The 24,432-nt window shown below is 33.4% G+C and overlaps 6 protein-coding genes across 7 annotated transcripts in view; 3 read left to right on the top strand and 3 right to left on the bottom strand.

Moving 5' to 3' along the window:
* Nucleotides 1–8,791, top strand: part of LOC119638044 — a 17,917-nt gene extending 9,126 nt beyond the window's left edge. For both annotated transcript variants that reach the window (XM_038034633.1, XM_038034632.1), the window contains exons 2-9: nucleotides 1,977–2,417; nucleotides 2,532–2,721; nucleotides 3,881–4,124; nucleotides 6,082–6,262; nucleotides 6,368–6,581; nucleotides 6,653–6,877; nucleotides 7,658–8,418; nucleotides 8,484–8,791. In XM_038034633.1, the coding sequence (XP_037890561.1) occupies nucleotides 2,009–2,417; nucleotides 2,532–2,721; nucleotides 3,881–4,124; nucleotides 6,082–6,262; nucleotides 6,368–6,581; nucleotides 6,653–6,877; nucleotides 7,658–8,418; nucleotides 8,484–8,713 (2,454 nt within the window). In that variant the 5' untranslated portion in view covers nucleotides 1,977–2,008 and the 3' untranslated portion in view covers nucleotides 8,714–8,791. The remainder of the gene's footprint in view (nucleotides 1–1,976; nucleotides 2,418–2,531; nucleotides 2,722–3,880; nucleotides 4,125–6,081; nucleotides 6,263–6,367; nucleotides 6,582–6,652; nucleotides 6,878–7,657; nucleotides 8,419–8,483) is intronic.
* Nucleotides 8,792–8,811: 20 nt separating this feature from the next.
* LOC119638045 (ubiquitin-like domain-containing CTD phosphatase 1) lies at nucleotides 8,812–10,087 on the bottom strand. Its single transcript, XM_038034634.1, has 2 exons — nucleotides 9,839–10,087; nucleotides 8,812–9,784 (listed from the first exon to the last, which is right to left on the bottom strand). Exons 1-2 carry the CDS (start codon nucleotides 10,002–10,004, stop codon nucleotides 8,985–8,987), a joined length of 966 nt encoding a protein of 321 aa, XP_037890562.1. The 5' UTR covers nucleotides 10,005–10,087; the 3' UTR covers nucleotides 8,812–8,984.
* Nucleotides 10,088–10,424: 337 nt separating this feature from the next.
* LOC119638056 (histone H1-like) lies at nucleotides 10,425–11,374 on the bottom strand. Its single transcript, XM_038034650.1, has 2 exons — nucleotides 11,132–11,374; nucleotides 10,425–11,070 (listed from the first exon to the last, which is right to left on the bottom strand). Exons 1-2 carry the CDS (start codon nucleotides 11,205–11,207, stop codon nucleotides 10,643–10,645), a joined length of 504 nt encoding a protein of 167 aa, XP_037890578.1. The 5' UTR covers nucleotides 11,208–11,374; the 3' UTR covers nucleotides 10,425–10,642.
* Nucleotides 11,375–12,247: 873 nt separating this feature from the next.
* LOC119638043 (F-box only protein 9) lies at nucleotides 12,248–15,302 on the top strand. Its single transcript, XM_038034631.1, has 2 exons — nucleotides 12,248–13,262; nucleotides 13,324–15,302. The coding sequence occupies exons 1-2, from the start codon at nucleotides 12,550–12,552 to the stop codon at nucleotides 14,057–14,059; spliced, it is 1,449 nt and encodes a 482-aa protein (XP_037890559.1). The 5' UTR covers nucleotides 12,248–12,549; the 3' UTR covers nucleotides 14,060–15,302.
* Nucleotides 15,303–15,849: 547 nt separating this feature from the next.
* LOC119638042 (programmed cell death protein 2-like) lies at nucleotides 15,850–17,805 on the bottom strand. The gene is made up of 3 exons (XM_038034630.1): nucleotides 17,558–17,805; nucleotides 16,345–17,453; nucleotides 15,850–16,290 (listed from the first exon to the last, which is right to left on the bottom strand). Exons 1-3 carry the CDS (start codon nucleotides 17,663–17,665, stop codon nucleotides 16,035–16,037), a joined length of 1,473 nt encoding a protein of 490 aa, XP_037890558.1. The 5' UTR covers nucleotides 17,666–17,805; the 3' UTR covers nucleotides 15,850–16,034.
* Nucleotides 17,806–18,362: 557 nt separating this feature from the next.
* LOC119638046 (cytoplasmic FMR1-interacting protein) lies at nucleotides 18,363–23,947 on the top strand. Its single transcript, XM_038034636.1, has 11 exons — nucleotides 18,363–18,880; nucleotides 18,938–20,101; nucleotides 20,163–20,830; nucleotides 20,894–21,067; nucleotides 21,530–21,648; nucleotides 21,704–21,816; nucleotides 21,964–22,163; nucleotides 22,238–22,773; nucleotides 22,831–22,925; nucleotides 22,993–23,379; nucleotides 23,464–23,947. The coding sequence occupies exons 1-11, from the start codon at nucleotides 18,674–18,676 to the stop codon at nucleotides 23,668–23,670; spliced, it is 3,870 nt and encodes a 1,289-aa protein (XP_037890564.1). The 5' UTR covers nucleotides 18,363–18,673; the 3' UTR covers nucleotides 23,671–23,947.
* Nucleotides 23,948–24,432: the final 485 nt, after the last annotated feature.

Below are 24,432 nucleotides of genomic sequence, written 5' to 3'. Positions count from 1 at the left end.
CGAAAAGATTCACCAACCAAAATTGATCAAGTCCTCCATCCAACCATTTCATTATAAAGTTTACTCTCTTACCTTTTTTGATGGCGAGAACAAGACAACTACCGGTAACTGTGAGTTTTATTATCATACTTACCGCATATAAAAATAAAAAAATATTCTTGTAATGATTCGAATTACTAAGGCTTCTGCCTTAGGATGTGAAGATTTTAAATTTTAGAGTTTAAAAAGGATAAACAGGAATCTATTCAAAATATTTCTGAAGCGCCTCATTATCTTATCTCATAGTGTTATAGGATATTTAATAGTTGGTTATAATATTCGAAATTGTTTTATTAACACAGCCTGTAATAATAACAATAATAATTTAATAATTAATTAATAATCAAACAATTGTTTTTCATTCGGTTAATCTTCTCTCTCTCTCTCTCTCTCTTATATAACTAACAATGTTTACAATTACATTGGAAATCAGATTCTTATGCGACGAATGAAACAATCAACGTTTGCATGCAAGCCATAAACAAACAAAATGTAAATTATTATAAAATAATTAATTTCGCAATGAATGGGAAAATTATTTTAAGGGCTGATGTAAAGCGATTTGTCTATGTACAAGTCTATAAGATATATTCAACTATTTTAATGGGCAGAGTTAGCTTCTTTTTGAAAACATTTCAAAGTGAAGTGAACTGAGCAACGGCTTCAATAATCAAGCTATTTTTAAGCCACATAAAGAACTCGACTCACCTTAATGCTTTTCTTATATGATATGTTTCAGAATTGAAATACCGTACTCACCTTAAGTTGAACCATGTTTCGGTTAACTAATGACAACGGACTTTCCGTTTATTATAATATTTTTTTTTTTTTACCACAAGTGACGTAGGGTACATTATCTCAGTGCGCATTTATCAAAGACACAAAAAGACATAAAATACCCCCTCCCCCTCCCCATCCTACTCCTTATTGCACCGATCGATTCAAAATTAATCTCTATATATTAAGTTTATGCGGACCTATGTGCCACCCAGATTCTAAACGTTTCAAAACTACTTTCTGAATCAATCTAAGCTTGTCTTGTCTGTCCGTCAATCTACAGAAAGTCTTTCTTCAATCTTTATGTGCTAAACCTAAGACCTAATTTTCAATATTTCTCAATAAAAATTCGTGCATAGAAATCACTTCATATAAATAATAATCTTGACGAATTTGCACAGGGTAGGTCCATTCTCTGGACCCCACTTCATAAAAAGGTCTCCATGAAAAATAAGTCCTTATATGTCAAAAACGTTCAGTTTTTAATATTTTCCTATGAAAATTGATTCGTAGGAACAAATTTTGAATGCAACCCTATAAAGAGGCTATCATGAAAAGCAAACACTTTTACAGCGGCAAAGTTTAACTTGTTATTTTTTTTTTTTTGTGAAAATAGTAAATGGAAATTGCTAAAATCTTGAGTTTGGTAAATTTGAGGACTATGTTAAGCGACGTTTTGAAAACTTCTATGAAAATTATGCCTTCACCATAAAAATAATGTATAATTTTTAATATACAATGTAGGTGGTTTAATAGTCGGCCTTGCTCTATTTGCCTACTGATATAATTGTTTCAAGAAGTGATCAATCAATAGATAATGGAATCTTCTCAAAAAATCAGTCTCACGAACACCTCGCAAAGTATGACAGCTTTCGCCCTTCGAATAACCCATTATTCTCGACGAGAGATATAGTTACTGTAAATTTAATGCTCATTTAATGAAAATTTTCACACTATATAAGTCTGATATAGAATTCGAAAACAAAAACAAAATCAAAAATAAACTGAAATAATAAATAATTCTTAGTCAGCCTTAATGGTTATATAGATTTTGAATTGAGTGAAAAATGCTTTCATGTTGTCGCAAAGCCTAATACACGCAATTGATTTATTATTTATAAATGAAACAATGCACAACGCTTTGTCGGCATTATTTTCAGCTGCAATATTACTAAAATGCCCGCTTTATCAAATGCATTTACAAAAGATTGTTGGTTTTCGACCGCCCAGCGATTACATGCGACCAGAAAATCTCTTAAAGCCACCATTAAATTACAATAATAACAACAATATTGCGCAAAATCGTTATAAACGGGAAGGCTACACAACATTGGAAACCAGCAATAGTCGCTTTCAGCAACAACCGCAGCAAGAACAAAATAATACAATGCATCACAAATATGAGGATACAACGAGCATGAAATGTTGGCGTATTTGCAATCAGGATAACGCCTGCATAGCTTATGTGCATTTATTGGATACGAATGAATGCTACGGTTATACATATTTCGAAAGAATTCCAAATTTAATGACAATAATCGATGAACTACCATTAGTAACCGATACCGAAGCAATTTTTTATGAGAAAACTTGTTTAAAAGGTACGTATGCAACGTTCATTCATTTACAAAAACAAATTTTAAAACAATCTATATATATATATATATATGTATTTTTTTTCCATCCTCTCTTAAAAAAAAAAAAACAAAATAAAGTTCCTGAGAATTGTAAAAATCGATCATGGACCTTAACTAAAATACCCGGAAATAGTTTAGTTTTTCAGGGTAAAAAAACAATAACAACATTAGTTACGCGACGTGAATGTGCTGAGCGATGTTTATTTGAACGTGAATTCCAATGTTTATCTGCTTCATTTGCTCCATCGTATCGTAACAATCGCGAAAGGTAGGTAATGGTTGGTAGATAATATGTAAAGGGGAATAAAAATGCGAAAAATTTTCTACGACAGATTATCATAAAACGCATAAACAACACACGCATTATAGAAAATATTACAAATATTATGAATTTTTCAAAAAAAAAAAGCAAATTTTTTCATAATAACTGTTGCTTTATTATTTTATGGATGACTTCAACTATTTCTGTATATTATATTATGTGATTTATTGTTGTGTTATTTAATGTTTTTGTTGTATTGAAAATTTAGTTAATGAAGTCATCTCTAAATTATTGGAAAATAGTTAAAGCGAACGCCAACTAATTCAAAAAAAGAAAAAAAAAAGTACATTTCACCCCTCACCACTATCTCCGCCCGCTCATATCTTTTTCTGCCATATAGCCATTATTTGGAAAGAATAATGACGATCCCTTACAATAGCACTTTTATGAAAAACACTTTTACGTGCACTCGCATCAACTTAAGCCTAATAACGTTCGTGAGAAAGTTGACTTTTAGGAAATGTAAAAGGGAACAACGGGTCGCGGTTCTCAGTTTAATCAAATATATGAACATTTTCAAGTGGATGGATGGATATACAAAAAAAAAAAAAGAATAATAAAATTTTAGACACCTTGAAGTATATTTCTGTTATCGACATTGACTTATTTCCAATAAGCATTCGACTCAATTGTCGATTCATGTTCAAAAATTTTTAATTCCGTCCTGCACTGACAATGAGCACATTTCCAGTTTAAATAGGTACAGTGTCTAGATGGCCGTTCCAATTTAAAGCGACTTCATCAAATTAAATAATTTTTTTTATATGACCAATCGCTTAGGGAATGTCCTGTGCTCAAAAAAAGATAGAGGTCGCGGCCTAGTGGATGAGCGTCCAATCGAGCGGAGAAGTTCACATTTTATGTGACTGACAAGTCCCAAAGACCCAAATGACGGACAGGCTAACAACAATAAACGGGAAAGCCATTTATCCATACTTATCTTAGATAATAAAAAATATATTTTGCTTAGCGAGCGTATTGCAATCAAATTCAAAGTTTTCGGCGATAGCATTAAATTTTCAAAAATATAGAAAAATGATAAAATTTTTCTTTTTCAATAATTAAAATCATTTTCAATAGTAATTAAATTTACAATATCTTTAAGATTGTCACAAGCATATCAATCACCAACGGAACAACATCAAAGCACTTTAGGACGGTGTATACTTAGTGATAAGGACAAAATGATACAACCGGATGCCTTTCGAGCGGCCCCCTACGATGAGGAATACATAGAAAATCAATGTCTTGATCGACCAGTTGAAAACGATCATTGCTCATACGAGCTGTATGCGAACAGTACATTTATTTATGCGGAAGTCAAAGTGATGGGATTAAATCAAGTCGAGGTAAGAATAAGTATAAAAATTATATACCCAGTAACCTGTCTATACCCAGTAACCTGTAGTTTATTATCAGACAATAGTTGTCAATCGTTTAAGAAAACAGTGAACTTGAATCTTTAAGCGATTTTTTCAAAATTAATTTCTGCCAAGTTGTGCTGGGTATACGCATTGCCAAAATGGCAAGTTATTGTAAATTTATTCTTCCGCTTATAACAAACAATCAGACATATTCAAGGGAGATACCACAACTTATGGACATTCTTAAGAAGAAAATATTATGCTTCCAAAACTATTTCGTTCTTGACAGGTTCGTTGTGTTCGTTGCTCCCTTCTCTCAATATTTGCCCCTGACGCTAGTCAATCTATTTATTGTTATATAAGAAAATGAAAAATTCGTATTAAAAAACAAATGTTATGTTAAATTAAATTCTTTTTTGTTAAATATTAAAAAAAAATCTAAAACTAGACAAGGATAGCAGGATAATAGTGTTGCATTCAACTCGGCCCGGATATGCTGCTCAGATATTACCTTAAGAATCGAACTATACGAGTATGCTTCTTGCATTAAGTATGCATTAGGAAAAAATGGTAAAGAAGTGGAAATACCAATGCATATAACGGTAGAATTGGATGGTTTTGATCTTCTCTACATAAAATAAGTTTTCCATTTAATATCATTGATTTATTCAGCATACGTTGGGGGTCCAAATTCTTCTTCTTTCAATTTCCTTAATTTTGTTGTTCATTTGAAGAAGTCTGCTGCTGAAGCTCACCAAACACCGCTAAACGTTAAGAGGGTTATGGTGTTGGTGGTGCAACGCGAACACGAATTACCTGAAAATGCTAGTTGTTGGCCACTTTTTGCAAGAGTTGTCTAGCTGGAATGGGAAGTTCCGCCACACCTAGCGTACTCACCAGACATGGTGCCGCCTGTTCAGATCGGTGCAGCGTGGCTCAGCTGGCACGCGGATCCGCAAAGAAGAAGTATCAAAATGGGTCGGCGGATGGGTCGCTGTGAAAGCAATATAAGTTCTTTCGACATTATATCGCCATATTGCCAAAAATGTTGTAGAAAATGTTGCAAGACATTCTGATTAGAATAGATTTTGTACCAACTTGCCACAATAAATACCTTTTTCAAATGAAAAAGTGATGAAAATTTTTGCAAACACTAAGTAATAACACTAAGTAGGGTTTCTGGTAACTGAATACAATTTGTTTATTGTTTTTTAAATTTCGGCGTTAAACTTAAAAGCAATAGTAAATGTAAACTATCGCCAGCTGTTTCCCTCGTAGGCTACAAAACCTCGGAACGGCTGTTGTGTGTCGTGAATTTAAAAACTTATGCTCACTTAAACTCTCCGGGAACTTAAAAAGTTTATATGCACAACCGTGATAAACAGCATAGCGCGAAAAACTTTTATTTTCTTCTATACACAACAACAAAACAATTTTAGTTAGTTCTTTGCAATGCAAGATTTAATATAATATATATTTTTGCTCTTCTCTCTCCATTACCAATTACCAGCCAGCCACGAGTTTCAAACAACCTTAACCCAACAAACGTGAACGTTACAAAAAAGGCGAAATTAGTTTTTTTTTTTTATTTAATAATTTTCTCAATATCTCTGTTAGAAAGATCAACAAATTTTCTAATCAAATTTGAAAAATTACAAATATTTTCAAAATGCAAAAATAAGATTAAAATTCAAATTTTTAAATTTTAATAAATACCCTTCTACAATGAGGATTACTGCTTTTCCAAATTTTATGTCAATTTCCTATGTCAATAGCCAAGGTCAACTTTTTATTGTGGATCAACTTTTTTCACTCCAATCAATAATTTGTAGGATTAATTTTAAAAAGTTGGAAATTGAATGAGAAATTTATATATTTACTGGTTACTATATATATACTGTACGACTATAAATTATTTTCTTATTAATTTTTCTAATCTTAGTGTCAATCGTTGTGCTCACGTGAGACAAAGTTTTATTGTCAGGGCGTATCATTTCATTATGAAGATGATATTGATAGATCTGAATGTTTGCTCCATTCTGAAGATATAATTTCACTGGGACCAAGAAGTTTAAAATTGCGAAAAAACTCAGTTTATATGAGGAGAGTGAAATGTTTGGACGGTAAATTTTCTCAAGATGTTACACTGTTACACTGTTATATTATTGTTAATATTTCTTTTCTTTTTTTTTTTTTTATTACATTAAATTTATAAATATTTTGGATAGTACATGTTATCTGCACGCACGATGAGATGATTATCAAGTACACGCCTAAAGATTGGTTCCGCGGGAAAATGTATGTCAGTCAGCATTCGAAAGATTGCATGATTCAAGGCAATGGAACGAAAAGTACGCTGCTACGTTTAACAATTGGTAGCGAAGCAAAAGAAAATAAATGCGGCATCTTAAGGGCTTATGAAGTGACAAAAAATTATCAAAGGTAGAGGATAGGACTATATACAAGAGATTTAATAAAACATATATTTATCTTTTTATTGATTTTTTTTGTAGAATTTTTATCTCAACTTTAGTGGTTATACAAAATAATCGAAACGTTCAAACGCAGGGAGATCGTTTAATAAAAGTTGGTTGCATTATGAGTAACGTTACTGCGAAAGAGTTCTCTGCTAAAAATGACGATAAAGCAAATAATCGCGATGAAAATACGCTGAAACCCGAAGAAGAAATGATGCCGAACGCCATAGCCTTAGAATCATCTTTGGATTTTTCAAGGAGGCAAGTAATATAAAAATAGAGTAAAAAAAAAAAAAAAAAAACAAAGTAGAAAGCAAGATGATAACCCATTGTCAAAATCATAATCAACTCAAAATATGCATAAAAACATTTAGTATTAGATATTAGGTCGCCCAGCATATAACTGCCCTCAACAGTATATTTAAATCATTCAAAAATACAAATGTCTTTCATTTCCTTCGCCCAAATTTTTTTTCATAAACAAATAAGTCTTGTTAGAAACAGGAACGTTAGTTCTTCCTTTTAAATCCTTCGCGGGGAATCCAATCTCACATATCCAAAGAGCCAGATGCGGTTATCAATTTTCTTTTTATTCTCATTTCAAAGATAACTAACTCACTTCATCCCTCACTCTCTGTCTTCCTTTCGGACTTTTTCATACGACACGATAAAAAAAAAGCCTACAAAATCTATCGAAAACAAAAGTCCGCGACTCTCCTTTTCACTCCCTATGATCATTTGGCCAAATCTTCAAAGCTTGTTAGCCATAGAGGAAACTGCAAGGACATATACGAAGAAGAACGCATCATATAAGAAAAATAGGCATAAAAATATTAAACAACCGAATTCATGATGTGAATTTTGTCTGACAAATATATATAAATATGTATATATATTTATACGATTTCCAATGCCAAACCCGGAGAAATTAAAAAGAAATAAAACTACTACTTCTCGGTAGGAAGTTTTCACCAAAACTCGATTCCAAAAACCACAATTATTTAAATGATTATCTTTTCTTCTCTTTGCTTTTCTTTTCAGTTTTCTGCTCAATGAGGGCTCTTTACACTACAATATTAGCGATTCGTATCATCCGATGCCAAAAATTACTTTACAAATTATCGATTTAAGTCGAAATCATCAGACAAATGACGTGCAAATCGGTCAAAGTTTAGAACTACGTATAAGTGCAGAATATACCCAACAACAGTTAAGGGAATTTAATGGACTGCAACTGCCACCATTGCCAGATTTTAGAGCTACCTCACTTGTGGCCCGTACATTAGATCGGCAAAATTTTGTACAACTTTTAGATCAACGCGGTTGTCCAACGGATGTTAGCGTATTCCCCGCGCTGAAACGGCAGCGTATAAATTCAAAAAACGTATTAACGACAAGATTTCAAGCGTTTAAATTTGCCGGTGATTCTTTAGTAAATTTTGAAGTGAAGATACACTTCTGTCCCCATCAATGTCCAGATGAGAATTGCTTACATTCTTCTAGCCATTCAAATCCATGGTCAATCTCAACTCTTGAAGAACCAGTGACTAGAAAACGAAGGGAAACGAATGAAAATGAGAAACTAATGGCAAAATTCGAAATACAAAATCCCGTTTATATATCGACGGTAATGGATGTGGCAAGTTTAATAGAAAATCAAAGTTCAAACAATTCAACAAGTGACGATTTAGATATGAATAGCATGCCATTGACGTTTAATTTACATGTACGAGGACCAGATAATACCAACAGCAATAGTTTGATTTATGGTGAACGGGGAATTCTATTGATAGCGACAATCGGTATATTTGCTTATTTTATTATTGTTAGTTAATAGTGTTTGATAACATATTTTATTATTCTCTAGATGATCAACTTCATTTTGATAATATTTGCTTGCACCAAAGTCTTTTAATAGCATTATTGATATTTTGGCTAATAATTCAAATAGCTTTAATGTTTAGCTGCTGTTATGTTATTCAAAAATACAAACGTTTGGCAATGTTGGATGAAGAGAAACGCAATATACGTGACAGTCTAGAATATATAGACAGTAGACGTGTTCATTGGGCTGATCAGAGTGGTTATACGCTTTAAATATTTGCATTTTTAATTAACAAATATATTATACCAATACAAATTTCTCTTTTTGACTATCTTTTTTTCCTGTTAGTACTTTGTTTCATATCACTTACCATGTAAAATTTTTGCAACGAATTCTTCAATATTTGTTGCGAACAAATTTACCAATTTATATATGGTCATAGGGTAGTCTGTATTTGAAAAAAAAAAAAAAAATAGTTTATGCATTTAAATTGATCACTAAAAACAGAAAACACGAATAAAATTTCACATTTGCAAGCATTCACTATTTACGCGGTTCGTAATGCTCCCACTTGCGATGATTTAATTTCGTAAAGTCTTTGCAATGAATAGCTATATCATTTAAATATTTAGATAACTTCAAAAGTTCCGTATCCTTATCGCGATTCAAATGCGCTTGACGAAATGGACGTATTCTTAATCCGGAACGTGGATTCATTAGGAAATTGCGACGTATATCGTCAAACATTATTGTGTTGGAAGCAGTATATTGCGGATATAAACCCCAGATTACTGCTAAGGGTTTCACATCAATAACGCCATAATCTAAAGTGTGAACTGATATCATAGCACTAGCGTCCAAATAAAACATAATTTTATAATTGGGATTATTGTTAACACCCAATAGACGCATTTTCTCCTCAATCCATCTCATACCGGTAGCTGACCAAATAACAATATCGTAATGTTCATAAGCGGAAGTAAGAAATTCATGCAAGTACGGTCTCATTAATTCGGCGCCCGTTTCAGCGATTGAGCGATGATCGAATAACGTATAATCAATATCTAAGACCAATAAATTTTTATTCGGCCGCGGCGGATTCATCTCAGTGATTTTGTATTCTTTAATGCGTTTCTGTATTTTCGCCAAATATATAGCGGACTCTTCTATGCATTCTTCCTTTTTATCATCCTGATCGTCGAAATCATCAATTACTTCGACCATATCTTCCGGTTTATGACAAACATCTTCAATGTCTTGCTCTGTGGAGCCAACCATCATTAACTTGAAATTAGTTTTCAATTCCAAATTTGAGAGCTTTACGCTATCCTCGGCTCCTTTACCTGTGCATAGACAGTTCAATCAGATAAAGAATCTTAATTATCTGCTATACTTGCCTTTATATTTCAAGTTAATTAATTTTTGCCTTTCGGGACGTACTTGAGTTTTTTTAAAAATCTCATGACGCAATACTGCCACAGTATCTTGGTCAGTCAAATCTGTAATATGATATTCTCTGCCACTCCATTTCACTAATATGGAAACTTCTTTAATGTTGGTCATGTTAATGCTTTTCACTTTTTTTGCAAATATAAACAAAAGCACGCACGATTTTTTTTTTTAATTTTCATTTGTCAAAATTTCTACTGAGAGCACAATTAAAGTGGTGCCAACTGTTCATTTTTAATCAGAGATGAAAAAAAGCGAAGTTAAACGTAGTGGTTCATTTAAATTTTAGTGCTTGCCAAAGGTTTCTTTAGCTTTTTTTTCTTTTGTTTTTTTTTTTTTGTTTTTTTTTTTTGTTTTTTTGTAATATCAAAACGCGAAATTTAAAAGAAAAAGTGACAGAAAATATACAATGCATTGTTCTCCTTTCCTTTCTGTGAATTTAGAATATCACTATTTAATTTTCTTTTTTGAAGTAGAAGAAATTTAATAATCAAATATAGACTACAAACTAACAGTAAATCAATTCTTATGGGATAGTTAAACAAAAAAGAATTTATTTCACTGATATCATTTGTTATTTACGAAGTATATATAAGGATAACAGTAAATATTATCGTTTCTCTTATTTCACGATTATGAGAGTATTATAAACCTAACAAATAATTCAACACATAAGTAACAATACACATACAAAACAACAAAAATAATGAGGAGGATTTATTAAAGCATTATATAACGGTATATAAATGAAATCAAATTTCTTGTGTAGAACTTCGTGGAGTCTCGTCATGGTTCACCGTTTGACGATTTATTCTTTTAGCCTTCCTAGCTGGAGCTTTGGGTACAACGTCAATTGGTGTAGATCCAGCTAGAGTACCAGAAAATGCCGGTGTATCAAATATCGAACTTGTTTGACCATGCTCACGTGGTGCTTTTTTTCGAAGTTCACGGGTAATTTTAACTACAAATCTTTTGGTTTTTGCCGGCTGATCTCCGCTCGTAAATTTTTTTATATCTCTCAACACGAAATGACCTGTTAAACCTCTCCCCGTTTTAATCAACAATTCCTTCGATTCAATTAGAGTATGCAAATAATTTCTAATCATATTTTTCCGAGCTGTAGTAATATTAACATTGTATGTTTCGGAAATGTATTTTTTGACAGCAACCAACGTTGTTCCTATTTACTTATATAAGTATTAATAGAAATTTCATTTCTACGAAAATTAATTTCTTATTACCGTTTTTTCCATGTAAATTAATTAACGCAGCCCGCGTCATTTGTTTAGTTGCGGGCAGCTTTTCTCGATTACTCATTTTAAATTTCAATGATCGTTTACAAAAATATAATCATGTTATATTTTAGTAACGATTTTAAGGAAACATACTTTAATTTTGACTTTTATAATATATACTACGAGCAATATTAATATTAATATTAACGACGCTGCTAATATTAATATTAAGCTGATTATTAAGCTGATGTTTTTTGCTAATGAAATATATAACGGTATTCTACAGCTTCTCATTTAAATGAAGTTTGACTTTCTAAGAAGAACAAGCAGAGGAAAATGTTCACGTCAAGACGAATCGTAGATGCATACCGCTACGTCCATTCTAATTGCCATATATATGCAAAACAATTCATATTCGATTTTTAAATATAACATGAACGAAAATTATTGCAAATCCTACATTGTTTTATATTTCAAGCTAAGTTGAAATCTATGTGGATACAGTGATTAGAAACACTTGGAGTATTTTATAAATCAACAGAAAAATCGGGTACATTTCCAAGGTATTTGCGATATAAGCTAACTAGCTGCCATATAAATCAAAATAAAACAGTTAAGATAAAAGCAAACGTTTTGCTTTCATATTACATCAGAGTGTTCTAAAAATCAGCTGATTACCACCCGCCGTTGGAACATTTACCCAACTTGCAAAAATATACTATACGAATATACTATTTATACAAATCGTTATCAGTAGTAAAATCATAAAAAATAAATCCAGCTGGTTTTGCATATCGAATTCAACTACCACGGATTATTTTCTTTACATTCTACAGCTGTTTCTCTCTGAAACAATGTTACTGTTTCAGGCAAGAAGGAATTAAAGTCATGGATACCAAACACACCCGGTGCATTGAAAACAAGTAGAAAGAAGCAAAATACGTAAATAAATGGTGACTATAAAAGAAGGTTGAATATTTTGCAAAGAAAATCAAGCAAAAAAAAAAAAAAAAAAAAAAAAAAAAACGAGAAAAAATTGAAATTGCGTTTTTTTTTTGGGTAAAAGGACTTTCGTATACTTTATATAAAAAATTTGTAGATTTAGTGCAGTGATTAGTTAATTTAACGAAAAAAGGGGGAAAATATTTACATTTCTCTTTGCAAAAGAAAAGCACTTTTTAATTTTTTCAACTTAAAGTGGAGTTGTTAACGCCTATGATGGCCATAAACTATACTAAAGACGATCAACAAATTTTTCTCATTAATAAAGTCTTAGAGTTATTAAAAGTTTTCAAGAAAACTGGTTTTTTCCAACAAGAGTATACTCCACCTTACATTATAAGATTTTCTGACCGTGAACTAGACGGCGTATTATTATTCTGTAACTAAAAGGCTAAATAGAAAATTCTAGTGTCAACAAAATTATGTCTAGTGGCGATTTTGAAACGCCTGGAGGAGATGATGAATCTGCGGAATCTTCTTCTTCCTTGGCTTTAAATAATATGCCGCAAGAATTTCGTACGGCTTTGGACGAATTTCGAGCCGATTGGCAAAAAGAGATTAAACAAAAAATTGAGCCAAATGAAAAGGAGCTTAACAACAGAGATCTTCAGAGAGATGCTCATTCGGACAGCAATGAAATTGATAAGGAAAACTTAGCTCAAAATCTATACCGCAAAGCGGTAGATTTGGAGCAAAAAGGTAAAGTTTACGATGCAATACCATACTACCGCAGAGCAGTCCAAATCGAACCCAACATTGAGTTTAAATATTATGAATATCAAAAACTTAAAGTTCAGCAAAGAGCGTTGCCAGAACAACACACGAACTCTTCGGAAAATCTTCAATTGGTAAAATTTGAAGATGAGCTGGAAATGTGTAAAGATTTGTATGAGAAGTTTCAAAAGGATTTGTCGCATAGTTATCATGGTAAACTTATGCAAAGCACTCTTGATGCCGGGACAATTAGTACGGAAATGCACATTTCTGACTTGCCGCCGGAGCTCTTACTTTATATATTACGCTGGGTAATATCCGCGCAATTGGATATGCGTTCCCTAGAGCAGTGCTCTGCAGTATGTAAAGGTTTATATTTATGCGCTCGCGATGAAGAGCTTTGGCGCCTAGCTTGCGTAAAGTAGGTTTTCTTATTTTTTACAATTAAAAATACAACAGATGATGATTCCTCTATTTTACAGAGTGTGGGGTCCAAATGTGGGCACTTTAAGCCATACTGATTTGGATAAAACAAGCGCTACAACAAAAGTCGGAGATTGCCCTATTATACCACGCTATACAACATGGCGTCAAATGTTTATTGAACGTGAACGTGTTCTCTTCAATGGCTGTTATATAAGCAAGACAACTTATCTGCGAATGGGTGAAAATAGTTTTCAAGACCAATATTATCGTCCTGTACAGTTGGTGGAATATTATCGTTATTTAAGATTTCTAACCGATGGCACGGTCTTTATGATGACTAGCGCAGATGAACCCGCCCAGGCAGTTAGTCGATTAAGAAATATAAATCAAAACAAAACCGAAATACTGAAAGGTCGATATCGTTTGTATGGAAATACCTTATCGATTGTATTGAAGAAGCAACAACAACCCCAATTGCAAACAAAATTCATATCTGCATCAACTAATTTACCGTCAACTGCTACGTTGATTTACGGACGTCAACGCCGCAACAATGTAAATCTAGCTGACGACAATGCCGGGAATAGCACTAAATATTGTTTAGAATTTCGTATACTGAATACGACAAAACGCAAGTTCGGGCAATTAATGTGGGTACATTATTCTATCGTACAGACTCGTAATAAACATGAAACCACATCCGAATTCGATCTCAGTCCGTCGAAATATCCACCTCTGTGGTTTTCTATTGTACGCAGTTATCATTCGGATGCTGATAAACCACTTATTTGAATAAAATTATCTCTATAAACTAAGCTCTAAAAACCTTACATTTAATACAAGTCGATTTTATTTCAAAATTCAAATTTCCAATAAAATGCTTGAGTGCCCCCGGGTAGACAAAGAGAGTTTCGACTAAGAACTCAATAGGTGTCTGTAGAGTTTTCAATAAAGCCGATAGCGTTAGATGCAATGCTTCAAGACTTTAGTCTTAGAATTTACTACTCTCTGGTTAATTAATAAAAATAATAATAAAAAGTCGAAGGGTCGACATTGTAGAACATCGTTTCCCAAAATTCATGCTATTACTTCGTTTCGAGAGCAAAAGTTCCCTCTCCCCGCTTTGTCACCTTAGAATTTTTAAAGCGCCAACGAATCGGTTTCGTTTTCAATTGTTTTTTTTCTCTCTTTTATTTGATCAGTTCAGTTCATTGATTGAAATAATAGTAAAAAAATTTTGGATTATTATAGGATTTTGTTAGGTGCCAGCGAAAGGTCATTATAAATATATACATATATGTATACACATATATGTCCCATAATTGACATTGCAATTACGACCTCAAGATCTTGTCTATCATTATAAATTCCTGTTGGCTGAAAGGTTTGCTTTATTGGTGGAATCGGTGAATTGCAACTACATATATATATATACATATAAATATAGTTGAATTTACAATTTGTTTAAACATATATCAAAGTAGATGCTAGTATGGAATTTAATTCGAATAAGATGAAAAGAAAAGAAACAGGATAACGGCTTGCGAGTGAATCAGTTAAAACATGCTACGAACTTTTGCACGGTGTTTGCGAAATAGCACGAAAAATGTACTTTCGTTTAGTGTCAAATGTAAATCAAATAGATCTCCTAAGGAGGTTGTAATATTAACATGGGTCCAATGCAGTCTATAATATGTGCATATTATTGATCACCACGAGTTTTTGGAGGCTCAAAGACGAGAAAAGACGAAGGATTGAAAATACAGTTGACTCTGATAGTAGATCTGATATTTTGCAGCAAACAACGCACTATACAGCACTACATAGCATCCGTTTTCTCCATTGTATTCTTTTGCACTTAAAGAACAAAACTCCAAACCATCGCTGACAGTCCAAATTTATCCTTTTTTTTTGTTGTATACGTTTCGTTATGAGAATGAAGTCGATTTTTAGACGTTGGTATCCACATATCCGGCAAAATGATGAGTTTTTGGAACTACATATCATAAATGTTTTTAACTTACGTTCCTTTAGTTAAAAAAAAAAAAAAAATAGATTTGTTTTCTTTTCTTTCTAATCAGCATCTAATCTTATAGTTTATTCACTCATTTCTATATTATTCAGTTTCTTTTTTTGTTTCACAAATAATATAAAACGACTTACACACACAAAGCAACAATAAAATCTCTTCGAAAAGAAAGAGAGAAAAACGTTATTTTCCAAATACGTTATCTAAATAATAATCACAAATTTTCCTTTTAATAAAATCTATTTAAAAATTTAAAATAGAAAATAATAATCACTTGAAAATGTTGCATTTTCATTATCAAATAGTGGACTGGAATTGACAGGCTAAGCTGATTACGTTTGTCTATTTATCTTTTTGGAGAAATCTACATTTTTCTCCTAAGTTCATTTTAAAATCCCTTTTTTACTTAATAGTTTAGTTTTCTTTTAATTACTTATTGTTTTGGAAAAACTTAAGTGTAACGCGTTGGAGTAAGATTTGAAATCCGCTCTTTTTACATCTACTGAATGTGGTTTAGCAGGAAATTGCACAATATTCTTAAATATAAAAATATAGCTTGGGATATATAATAGGAAGAAAATTGAGGGAGAGAAGGAGAAAGGAGAGAAGCATTATAATATAATATTCGTAAGAGTTTTGACTTTTCTGAAGTAGTTTAGTTGCTTGTTTTAAAAATTATCTCGAGGTACCTTCTTCCTTTCTGATTTGCTTACTTTTCTTACGTATTCTTAAAAGTGCCTAATTTTCCGCCTGAACTATGACGCGTTCATATCGCATTTTATCTGGTGTATCCCAGCAACTTTTTAGGCAAGTGAACACCAATATATTGCCGTATTCAATTGGAGCCGATTCACGATTTTGTTGCATTTTAAGTTTAGGTATTAAAGTGGAAAGTATTTGAACTTCACATATGGTCTCACCATTACAATTAGGACATTTAGGCACAGCTTCTTGTAAAGGAGCAATTAGAAGCGGTAGAGCGTCACGTGAATATCTAAACGAGAATTTATAAATACTTTACACGCATCCAAACAATATCTTATTATACCTTAAAATTTGACCTGGATTTTGTTGCAGAATACTAAGAAAATTATGGAACATAACATCGCCATGTGCTGGCAGAACTTTTTCATATGATTCTTGATCTTCGGGAGTTCTAACCACTCCTCCGCAATCGTTATCAGATTGTTGTCCATTATTTGGTGAGTGGGCGGATTCATCTTGCTTTTTGTATTCCTGGTATAAGTCTCTAATGTGTTCTGCCGATAGGCAACCATCGTAATTTTCATACTCCTTGCTTTGAGAATGCACTTCAAGCTCTACTGCCAAGAAGAACGGTTTCAAAGTAACCTCTGATAATTTGGCTAAAGGCCCAAAGGAAGTTGGCGTAGGAGTATGTTTTAATAAAGCTACTAAATCGCGCTCCGGTTTTTCTGGTGTTTCCACCAGCACTACATCGGTTTCGGGGCCTTCAATTTCAGCACATATTGCGGCCGAAGCGCCACTACAGGCATAATTACCGTCCTTTTCAACTGAAGCGGCGGCCGCTGCACAATTTGCATTCGGGTCTTCAACTATTTGATGCTGAGGCGTCATCTCAATTTGATGGAAACCGCTGATTAGTTCATTATCCATGGAATTGCTATCGTCTTCATCATCTTCTTCGTTTAACGCAATTTCTTCTTCGACTACATTATCCAATGGGGTAATATCGTTATTTGCTCGAATAATATTACCATTTTCCTCTTCATGTTGCTCTAATAAAGGCTCGTCAGCCTCGATATCCATCTTCTCCAAAGTGCCAATTAAAGCGTTATCGTCGCCGCCCCAGTCATCTGCGCCACTACACCAGGAAATTTTATTAGTTGGTTTTGCTACTTGTTTCTTTTTGCCTTGTTTACCACCACCGCCATTTATAGGCTTTGACGAGGCTAGCCCTTTCATTATATCACATTGGCCTATTGTCTCCAAATGCTGAGTGCGTACACACAGCCAACTTTTCGAATTTTGTGAACATGACGGATTAAGGCAAGCAAATATGTACAGAGAACGATGAAACTGGGATAATTCTAATGGAGCATATAATTGAACAATTAAAGGCCTAGCTGTTCCACACAAAGAGCATGCTGGTATTTTAATATCACCATTCGGCCAATCCTGTCACCGCGCATCAATTATTTATTCATTTGCATATAGTCAAGAGGGAAAAATCAATTTTATTCACCCATTTCACCATCCACGCATTGAAATTTTTCACTTACCGGAGTTCCACCAATTTTATTTAAACTACTACTTAAGAGGGATACATGCTTATCCGTTATTTCTTCATCTTCGTATCCTAAATAAACCGTACTTTTATTTTTTGCCATAATTCCTTTGAAAAAAGTCAATCCTTCATAAAATTCGATTTAATGCAGACAAGTTCTATACGAAACTTGCCAGGGCTTTTCTTAACCGCAGGAAGAAGCAAAAACGGTATTAACATCTGACAGGGATGCTAATTGCTGCACCACAAGTAATTGAAGTTAACAAACTTATTATTAAAAATAACAAACTTAAATTCTTTGCCAGGAAAAGAAAATGTACGTTTACAATTAATTGCACTGCAAAAATCAAGAAACACACAAACATAAGCTAAAGGAAGCTTCGGAATTTTATTCATGTTTGTACAGCTCAGAAAAATGCTAAAGAAATAAAAATAAAGTGGGAGTAATGGAAAAACTTTAGATATTCGTCGATAATTCGTTAAGAGTGGAATTTCAAATGTCTGCTTATTTATTTCCTTCCTTTATATGAAGATTATTTCGTTTTTTTTCAATTAAAAATTACGTTGTAGGAACTAATACTGCTTTTGATGGAATACACTCAATATGTTGATCATTTAAAAGGAATTATGGCACTCTTTCTAACGAAGTTTTTCTTTGAGCGGAACATCGAACTCGCCAAACTACTATTAGTTACTATCTACTAGTGGTGAGTATAAAATTCAGTTCTCGTCTGTGGTGGGCTGACAGCACTGTTCTTTCAATCACAGAAATGACAATTCTTATATGGATTTTATTTGCGTGTGTTATGTATACATAGTTCATGAAGAGAAAATTGTTGATTTGAGGTCATTATTTACTCATCAAATGAGTAAATATTTTAATAATTGACTTTAAATCGACTGAAATGCAGCAAAAAATCAAATACAAAAGATTTAATTGAAAAAGTTGTGGTGTAGGAGAATTCTCCAGTGCTTTTAAACGTTAACCCGCTTGACCCACCCATAAAAAATATTCTCTATGGGCGCAGTCTAGTGAAAACTCTATTAGCATAATTAAAGTTACTCCTTCATTAATGAAAGCTAATTAAAAACTATATAAAACACGCAAAAAATGACTGAGAAAATTACATTAGCTGACGCTCTATCCAATGTGGAAGTTCTTGATGAATTATCCTTGCCAGATGAACAGCCCTGTATAGAGGCTCAACCGTGTTCGGTTATATACAAAGCCAATTTTGATACAAATTTTGAGGACCGCAATGGTTTTGTAACGGGTATAGCCAAATACATTGAAGAGGCCACTACCCATGCAAATCTGGTAAACAAGATCCGTTTGTGCTAATGAATAGTTTTAATTTTGTTTTGTTATTTTCAGAATGTCTTACTGGAAGAAGGTCAAAAACATGCGGTAATGCTTTATACTTGGCGATGTTGTTCTCGAGCTATACCGCAGCCTAAATCAAATGAACAACCGAACCGTGTAGAAATCTACGAGAAAACTGTCGAAGTGTTAGCGCCCGAAGTGAATAAACTTTTGAATTTCATGTATTTTCAGCGAAAGGCGATTGAAGCCTTTTCGGGAGAAGTCAAACGTCTTTGCCATGCAGAGAAACGTAAGGATTTTGTTTCCGAGGCGTATTTATTAACATTGGGAAAATTCATCAATATGTTCGCGGTTTTGGACGAGCTGAAGAATATGAAATCCAGTGTGAAAAATGATTACAGTACCTATCGTCGTGCTGCTCAATTTCTTAAAGTCATGTCGGACTCGCACACTCTCCAGGAGTCACAAAATCTCTCCTTATTCTTGGCAACACAAAACAAAATACGTGATACTGTTAAAGATACGCTAGAGAAGATTGTAGGTTATGAAGACCTTTTGTCGGATGTAGTGAATATATGCGTTCATATGTTCGAAACGAAAATGTATTTGACACCAGAAGAAAAACACATGCTGGTGAAAGTCATGGGTTTCGGCCTATTTCTCATGGACAGTGAGGCGTGCAATATCAATAAACTAGATCAGAAGAAAAAAGTACGTTTAGATCGCATTGATCGTATATTCAAGAATTTAGAAGTTGTACCACTTTTCGGCGATATGCAAATAGCTCCCTTCAATTATATTAAGTGCAGTAAGCATTTCGATCAAAGCAAATGGCCTTTGTCGACTTCAACTGCTACGAGCCCCCAAGCTGATTTAATGGTTCACTTGCCACAAATACGCGAGGATCATGTTAAATACATATCAGAGCTGGCACGGTATACAAACGAAGTTACAACAACCGTTAAGGAGAATCCCACAGATGCTGAAAATAGAGCTACCGCCGATTTAGCGTTGAGAGGTTTGCAATTGCTATCCGAGTGGACTAGCGTTGTAACGGAATTGTACTCTTGGAAATTGCTGCACCCTACCGATCATCATCTCAATAAAGAATGTCCCGTCGAGGCCGAAGAATATGAAAGAGCAACACGTTATAACTATACTTCAGAAGAAAAATTTGCCTTAATCGAAGTTATTGCTATGATTAAAGGATTGCAGGTCAAAGAAAAAAGAAAGATTGATATTAATTTAGGAATTTTTAAAATCGTTTGAATTACAGGTTCTAATGGCTCGGATTGAGACAGTATTGTGTGAAGCTATACGTCGTAATATATATTCCGAATTGCAAGATTTTGTGCAACTTTCTTTGAGAGAGCCCATGCGTAAAGCTATTAAAAATAAAAAAGATTTAATACGCAGTATAATAATGTCGGTACGTGAAACGGCAGCCGATTGGCAGAAGGGATCCGAGCCAACCGACGATCCTGCCACTAAAGGGAAAAAAGATCCTGATGGCGGTTTTCGCATACATGTGCCACGTCTTAATGTTGGACCCTCTTCCACGCAATTGTATATGGTCCGTACAATGCTGGAATCACTTATTGCCGATAAAAGTGGCGGTAAACGAACTTTACGCAAAGACATTGACGGCAATTGTTTAATGCAAATCGATACGTTTCACAAGACTTCCTTCTACTGGAGCTATTTATTAAATTTTAGCGATACATTGCAAAAATGTTGCGATCTTTCCCAACTATGGTATCGTGAATTCTACTTGGAAATGACCATGGGTCGTAGAGTGAATAAGTGTACTGTTAAGCATCAACATAATGAAGAGTGTAAAGATTTAATTACCATGGAGAAGCGTATACAATTCCCTATTGAAATGTCAATGCCATGGATATTAACGGATCACATTTTACAAACCAAGGAACCCTCGATGATGGAGTATGTAATGATTTTATAATTACAATCTGAAAAATTATAGTATTTGTTATAATTCTTCCGTAGATTTGTTTTATATCCATTGGATTTGTATAATGATTCGGCTCATTATGCTTTAACGGTTTTCCGTAAACAATTCCTTTACGATGAAGTCGAAGCTGAAGTAAATCTTTGCTTTGATCAGTTCGTTTACAAATTAAGCGAACAGATCTTTGCCCATTATAAACAATTGGCAGGCAGGTAAATCATAATAAGCAGGATAGAGGGTGTGCAAGATACCCAACGCCGGACGCTTGATAATTTTTCTATTTCATTTGTGACAACCAGGAGTAGGGCGTACTAAGTACATGCATCACCCTGAGCTCGCAATTATTGAGATACAAAGTTCTCAGTCCATCTACATATTTTTGAATCAATTTCATACCAATCAAGTACAAACATTACCACTGTCCGACCGAAAAAACCTGCAGAAATCATGTAATTTGAACGAAAACTAGACATTTTACAAACAACAACAACAACAATAACTGATACTGATTATAAACTAGAGATTTCTTTTTAATTTGAGCAAAGTAAAGAACAAGCTCCCTTTAATCCTTTGACACGTTTTCAAATAATTAAGTAATAGTTTAGACGATGGGTATGTGCAAGATTCGCTCAAAAAGAATACAAAATTTCTCACATTTCACAATTTACTTGAAGCATTTTCTTGGATAAACGTTTCCGTTTGGAATGTGAGGTCCTAGGTTTTAATTTCCAATCATGTCCACGCAATAATCGTTATGAGACTTTATTAAAACAAAGACATGTTCAATTGCTGGGTAAGTAAAATAAGCTGATCAAATAATAAGTACTAATGTGAGGGTCGGTTTTCAGGTCGTTCCATAGATTTGAATAAGCTGATAACCCAACGCATTAATGCGAATATGCATAAAAGCATTGAACTAGCCATCAGTCGTTTTGAGGGTACAGACATTACTGGAATTGTGGTGAGTACACAAAGAGTATATACACACAATAATAACGAGTGCCTCGAAAAATGTTAAATTAAAAAAAAAAAAAAAAAAAAAAAAAATTAAATAAAAAATGTGAACGGATCGATCATTAATTTTTCCTCTAAAAAAAACATTTAAAAGGAACTTGAAGGTTTATTGGAATGTAATCGTATTTGCCATAAATTACTGAGTAAATACTTGGCTTTGGACAATTTTGAGGCGATGGTCAAAGAAGCGAATCACAACGTTTTAGCTCCCTACGGCCGCATCACTCTGCATGTATTTGTTGAATTGAATTATGATTTTTTGGTCAATTATTGCTACAATGCGGCAACCAATCGGTAAATTATAAATTTTATAAATCAACTTAAATATGTGTATTGTGTGTATTTAATTAATCTAATATAAATTTTAGATTTGTACGCAGCAAAGTTAATTTGGCATCTGCGCAACCTATACAACGTGAAAAGCCTTCGCAAATGTCTCATTATTATTTATGGGGTTCTAAGCAATTGAATGCTGCTTATTCAACGCAATACGGTCAATATTCGGGATTTGTTGGAGCACCGCACTTTCATGCCATGTGTCGTTTGTTAGGTTATCAAGGCATTGCAGTCGTTATGGATATTATTTTAAAGGACATAGTTAAACCTTTAATACAAGGTTCATTGTTGCAATTTACGAAAACTTTAATGAGCGCCATGCCCAAATCCTGTAAATTGCCCCGTTGTGAATATGGTTCACCTGGCGTATTAAGTTATTATCAAGCTCATCTCACGGACATTGTTCAATATCCGGATACAAAAACTGAACTTTTCCAATCATTTCGCGAATTCGGAAATTGCATAATATTTTGTTTATTAATTGAACAGGCATTGTCGCAAGAGGAGGTATGCGATTTACTACATGCCGCTTTATTTCAAAATATTTTTCCCCGACCATTTTGCAAGGGTAAGTAAAGTAAATACTCACAATACTCACGCGTTGTAATGTTTGATGTAATTGTAGAAAATGAAAAGCCAGAAGCCAAGCAAAAACGTTTGGAGGCTCAATTTGCAAATTTACAAATTGTTTCAAATGTTGAGAAATTGGGTACTGCTAAGGTAAAAGCTTTGAGAATGAATTTTTGCTTAAAACTATTTTAAATACATTATGATTTCTTATTCTTAGCAAGCTATGATTGCACGTGAAGGTGATTTATTGACACGCGAGCGCCTCTGTTGCGGACTTAGTATTTTCGAAGTTATACTCAATCGAATTAAAAGTTATTTGGACGATCCCGTCTGGACTGGACCATCGCCAGCTAATGGCATTATTCATGTTGATGAATGTTCAGAATTTCATCGTTTATGGTCGGCTTTGCAATTTGTTTATTGTATACCGGTAAGAGGCACTGAGTATACCATAGAAGAACTTTTCGGTGAAGGTTTAAATTGGGCTGGTTGTGCAATGATTGTTCTATTGGGTCAACAAAGGCGTTTCGAAGCTTTGGACTTTTGTTATCACATCTTAAGAGTGCAGCGTGTCGATGGCAAAGATGAAGATGTTAAAGGAATTGTAAGCATTAGTCTTTTTTACCAGTCACTTAATGTTTCATACTTACTGAATTATTTATACCTCATTTATATGGAAATTATGCAGAAACTTAAACGTATGGTAGACCGTATAAGACGCTTTCAAGTATTGAACTCGCAAATTTTCGCTATACTGAACAAATATCTGAAAGGTAGTGACATTGAAGGATCCAATGTGGAGCATGTACGGTGCTTCCCACCGCCGCAACATCCCTCTATTATATCGTCACATTACCAAGATCCAAATAAATTGCGGCAAAGCATGAATAATTAAATAATATATATATGTATATATATATATATATATATATATATACAAATGTAACAATGTAAGCAAAGTATATTTAAATAAGTTATAAAACATTGTTCACCACCAGTCGAAGACCCAAAAACCAAACGGTTTTTTTCTTTATTATTTATTTCTAAGCAAATAATTAAAATATCAATAGTATTCTAATCCAAAATACTTTAATGATTTTCCACACATAAAAACGAATTGTAATACAATGTTTTTTATATTTTGATATTATTTGATATTTATAATAATTATAATTATTAAACAAATACAGTCAATGCAATCTTAGATATTCGAAATTATTCGATTTCTTTATGATACACGCAATAAAGACGACTTACACGACCTGGATGATATTTCAAATATTCTAGAAATAAGGGAATATTTTGCATGCACAGAGGCGGAAAGAAGAAGATGACCTAATCTCTTTCGATTACGTCTTCAAATGAAGACCAAAGAAGTATAAATATATGATTTCAACTGCCGGAAGGTGATCGCAGTGTTTCAGTAAAAGAAATGGTTGTGCATGTATGCCTTCTAATTGTTACAGGCGGATGGGCATGTACTTCTTGACACAATGTTTAAATCATAAACCCCAAATATAGAAATTCAAAACTATATATGAAGAGTCAGGCTAGATTTCCTGAGGCTAAATAAGCACTGTCGTAAATCGATTTTTTGACACTTCATTCTTTAAATTTTTGGGTTTTGTGTGGGGGTGTGGTCATCGACTCATAAGCA

Source organism: Glossina fuscipes, unplaced genomic scaffold, assembly GCF_014805625.2.
Source record: "Glossina fuscipes isolate IAEA_lab_2018 unplaced genomic scaffold, Yale_Gfus_2 62, whole genome shotgun sequence".
Taxonomy (NCBI): domain Eukaryota; kingdom Metazoa; phylum Arthropoda; class Insecta; order Diptera; family Glossinidae; genus Glossina; species Glossina fuscipes.
This window is presented reverse-complemented; position numbering and strand designations above follow the sequence as displayed.

What these genes read in the sequence shown, in the direction of transcription:
- LOC119638043 (XM_038034631.1), top strand. Translation starts at nt 12,550, where the DNA reads ATGTCTAGTGGCGATTTTGAAACGCCTGGAGGAGATGATGAATCTGCG. An exon ending in TGGCGCCTAGCTTGCGTAAA is followed by an intron (nt 13,263 to 13,323) that starts GTAGGTTTTCTT and finishes TCTATTTTACAG; the next exon opens with AGTGTGGGGTCCAAATGTGG.
- LOC119638046 (XM_038034636.1), top strand. Translation starts at nt 18,674, where the DNA reads ATGACTGAGAAAATTACATTAGCTGACGCTCTATCCAATGTGGAAGTT. An exon ending in CTATGATTAAAGGATTGCAG is followed by an intron (nt 20,102 to 20,162) that starts GTCAAAGAAAAA and finishes TTTGAATTACAG; the next exon opens with GTTCTAATGGCTCGGATTGA. An exon ending in AAGACATGTTCAATTGCTGG is followed by an intron (nt 21,649 to 21,703) that starts GTAAGTAAAATA and finishes GTCGGTTTTCAG; the next exon opens with GTCGTTCCATAGATTTGAAT.
- LOC119638042 (XM_038034630.1), bottom strand. Translation starts at nt 17,665, where the DNA reads ATGGCAAAAAATAAAAGTACGGTTTATTTAGGATACGAAGATGAAGAA. An exon ending in ATAAAATTGGTGGAACTCCG is followed by an intron (nt 17,454 to 17,557) that starts GTAAGTGAAAAA and finishes GCGCGGTGACAG; the next exon opens with GATTGGCCGAATGGTGATAT. An exon ending in AATCCAGGTCAAATTTTAAG is followed by an intron (nt 16,291 to 16,344) that starts GTATAATAAGAT and finishes ATTCTCGTTTAG; the next exon opens with ATATTCACGTGACGCTCTAC.
- LOC119638056 (XM_038034650.1), bottom strand. Translation starts at nt 11,207, where the DNA reads ATGAGTAATCGAGAAAAGCTGCCCGCAACTAAACAAATGACGCGGGCT. An exon ending in TAATTTACATGGAAAAAACG is followed by an intron (nt 11,071 to 11,131) that starts GTAATAAGAAAT and finishes ATAAGTAAATAG; the next exon opens with GAACAACGTTGGTTGCTGTC.
- LOC119638045 (XM_038034634.1), bottom strand. Translation starts at nt 10,004, where the DNA reads ATGACCAACATTAAAGAAGTTTCCATATTAGTGAAATGGAGTGGCAGA. An exon ending in AATTAACTTGAAATATAAAG is followed by an intron (nt 9,785 to 9,838) that starts GCAAGTATAGCA and finishes GTCTATGCACAG; the next exon opens with GTAAAGGAGCCGAGGATAGC.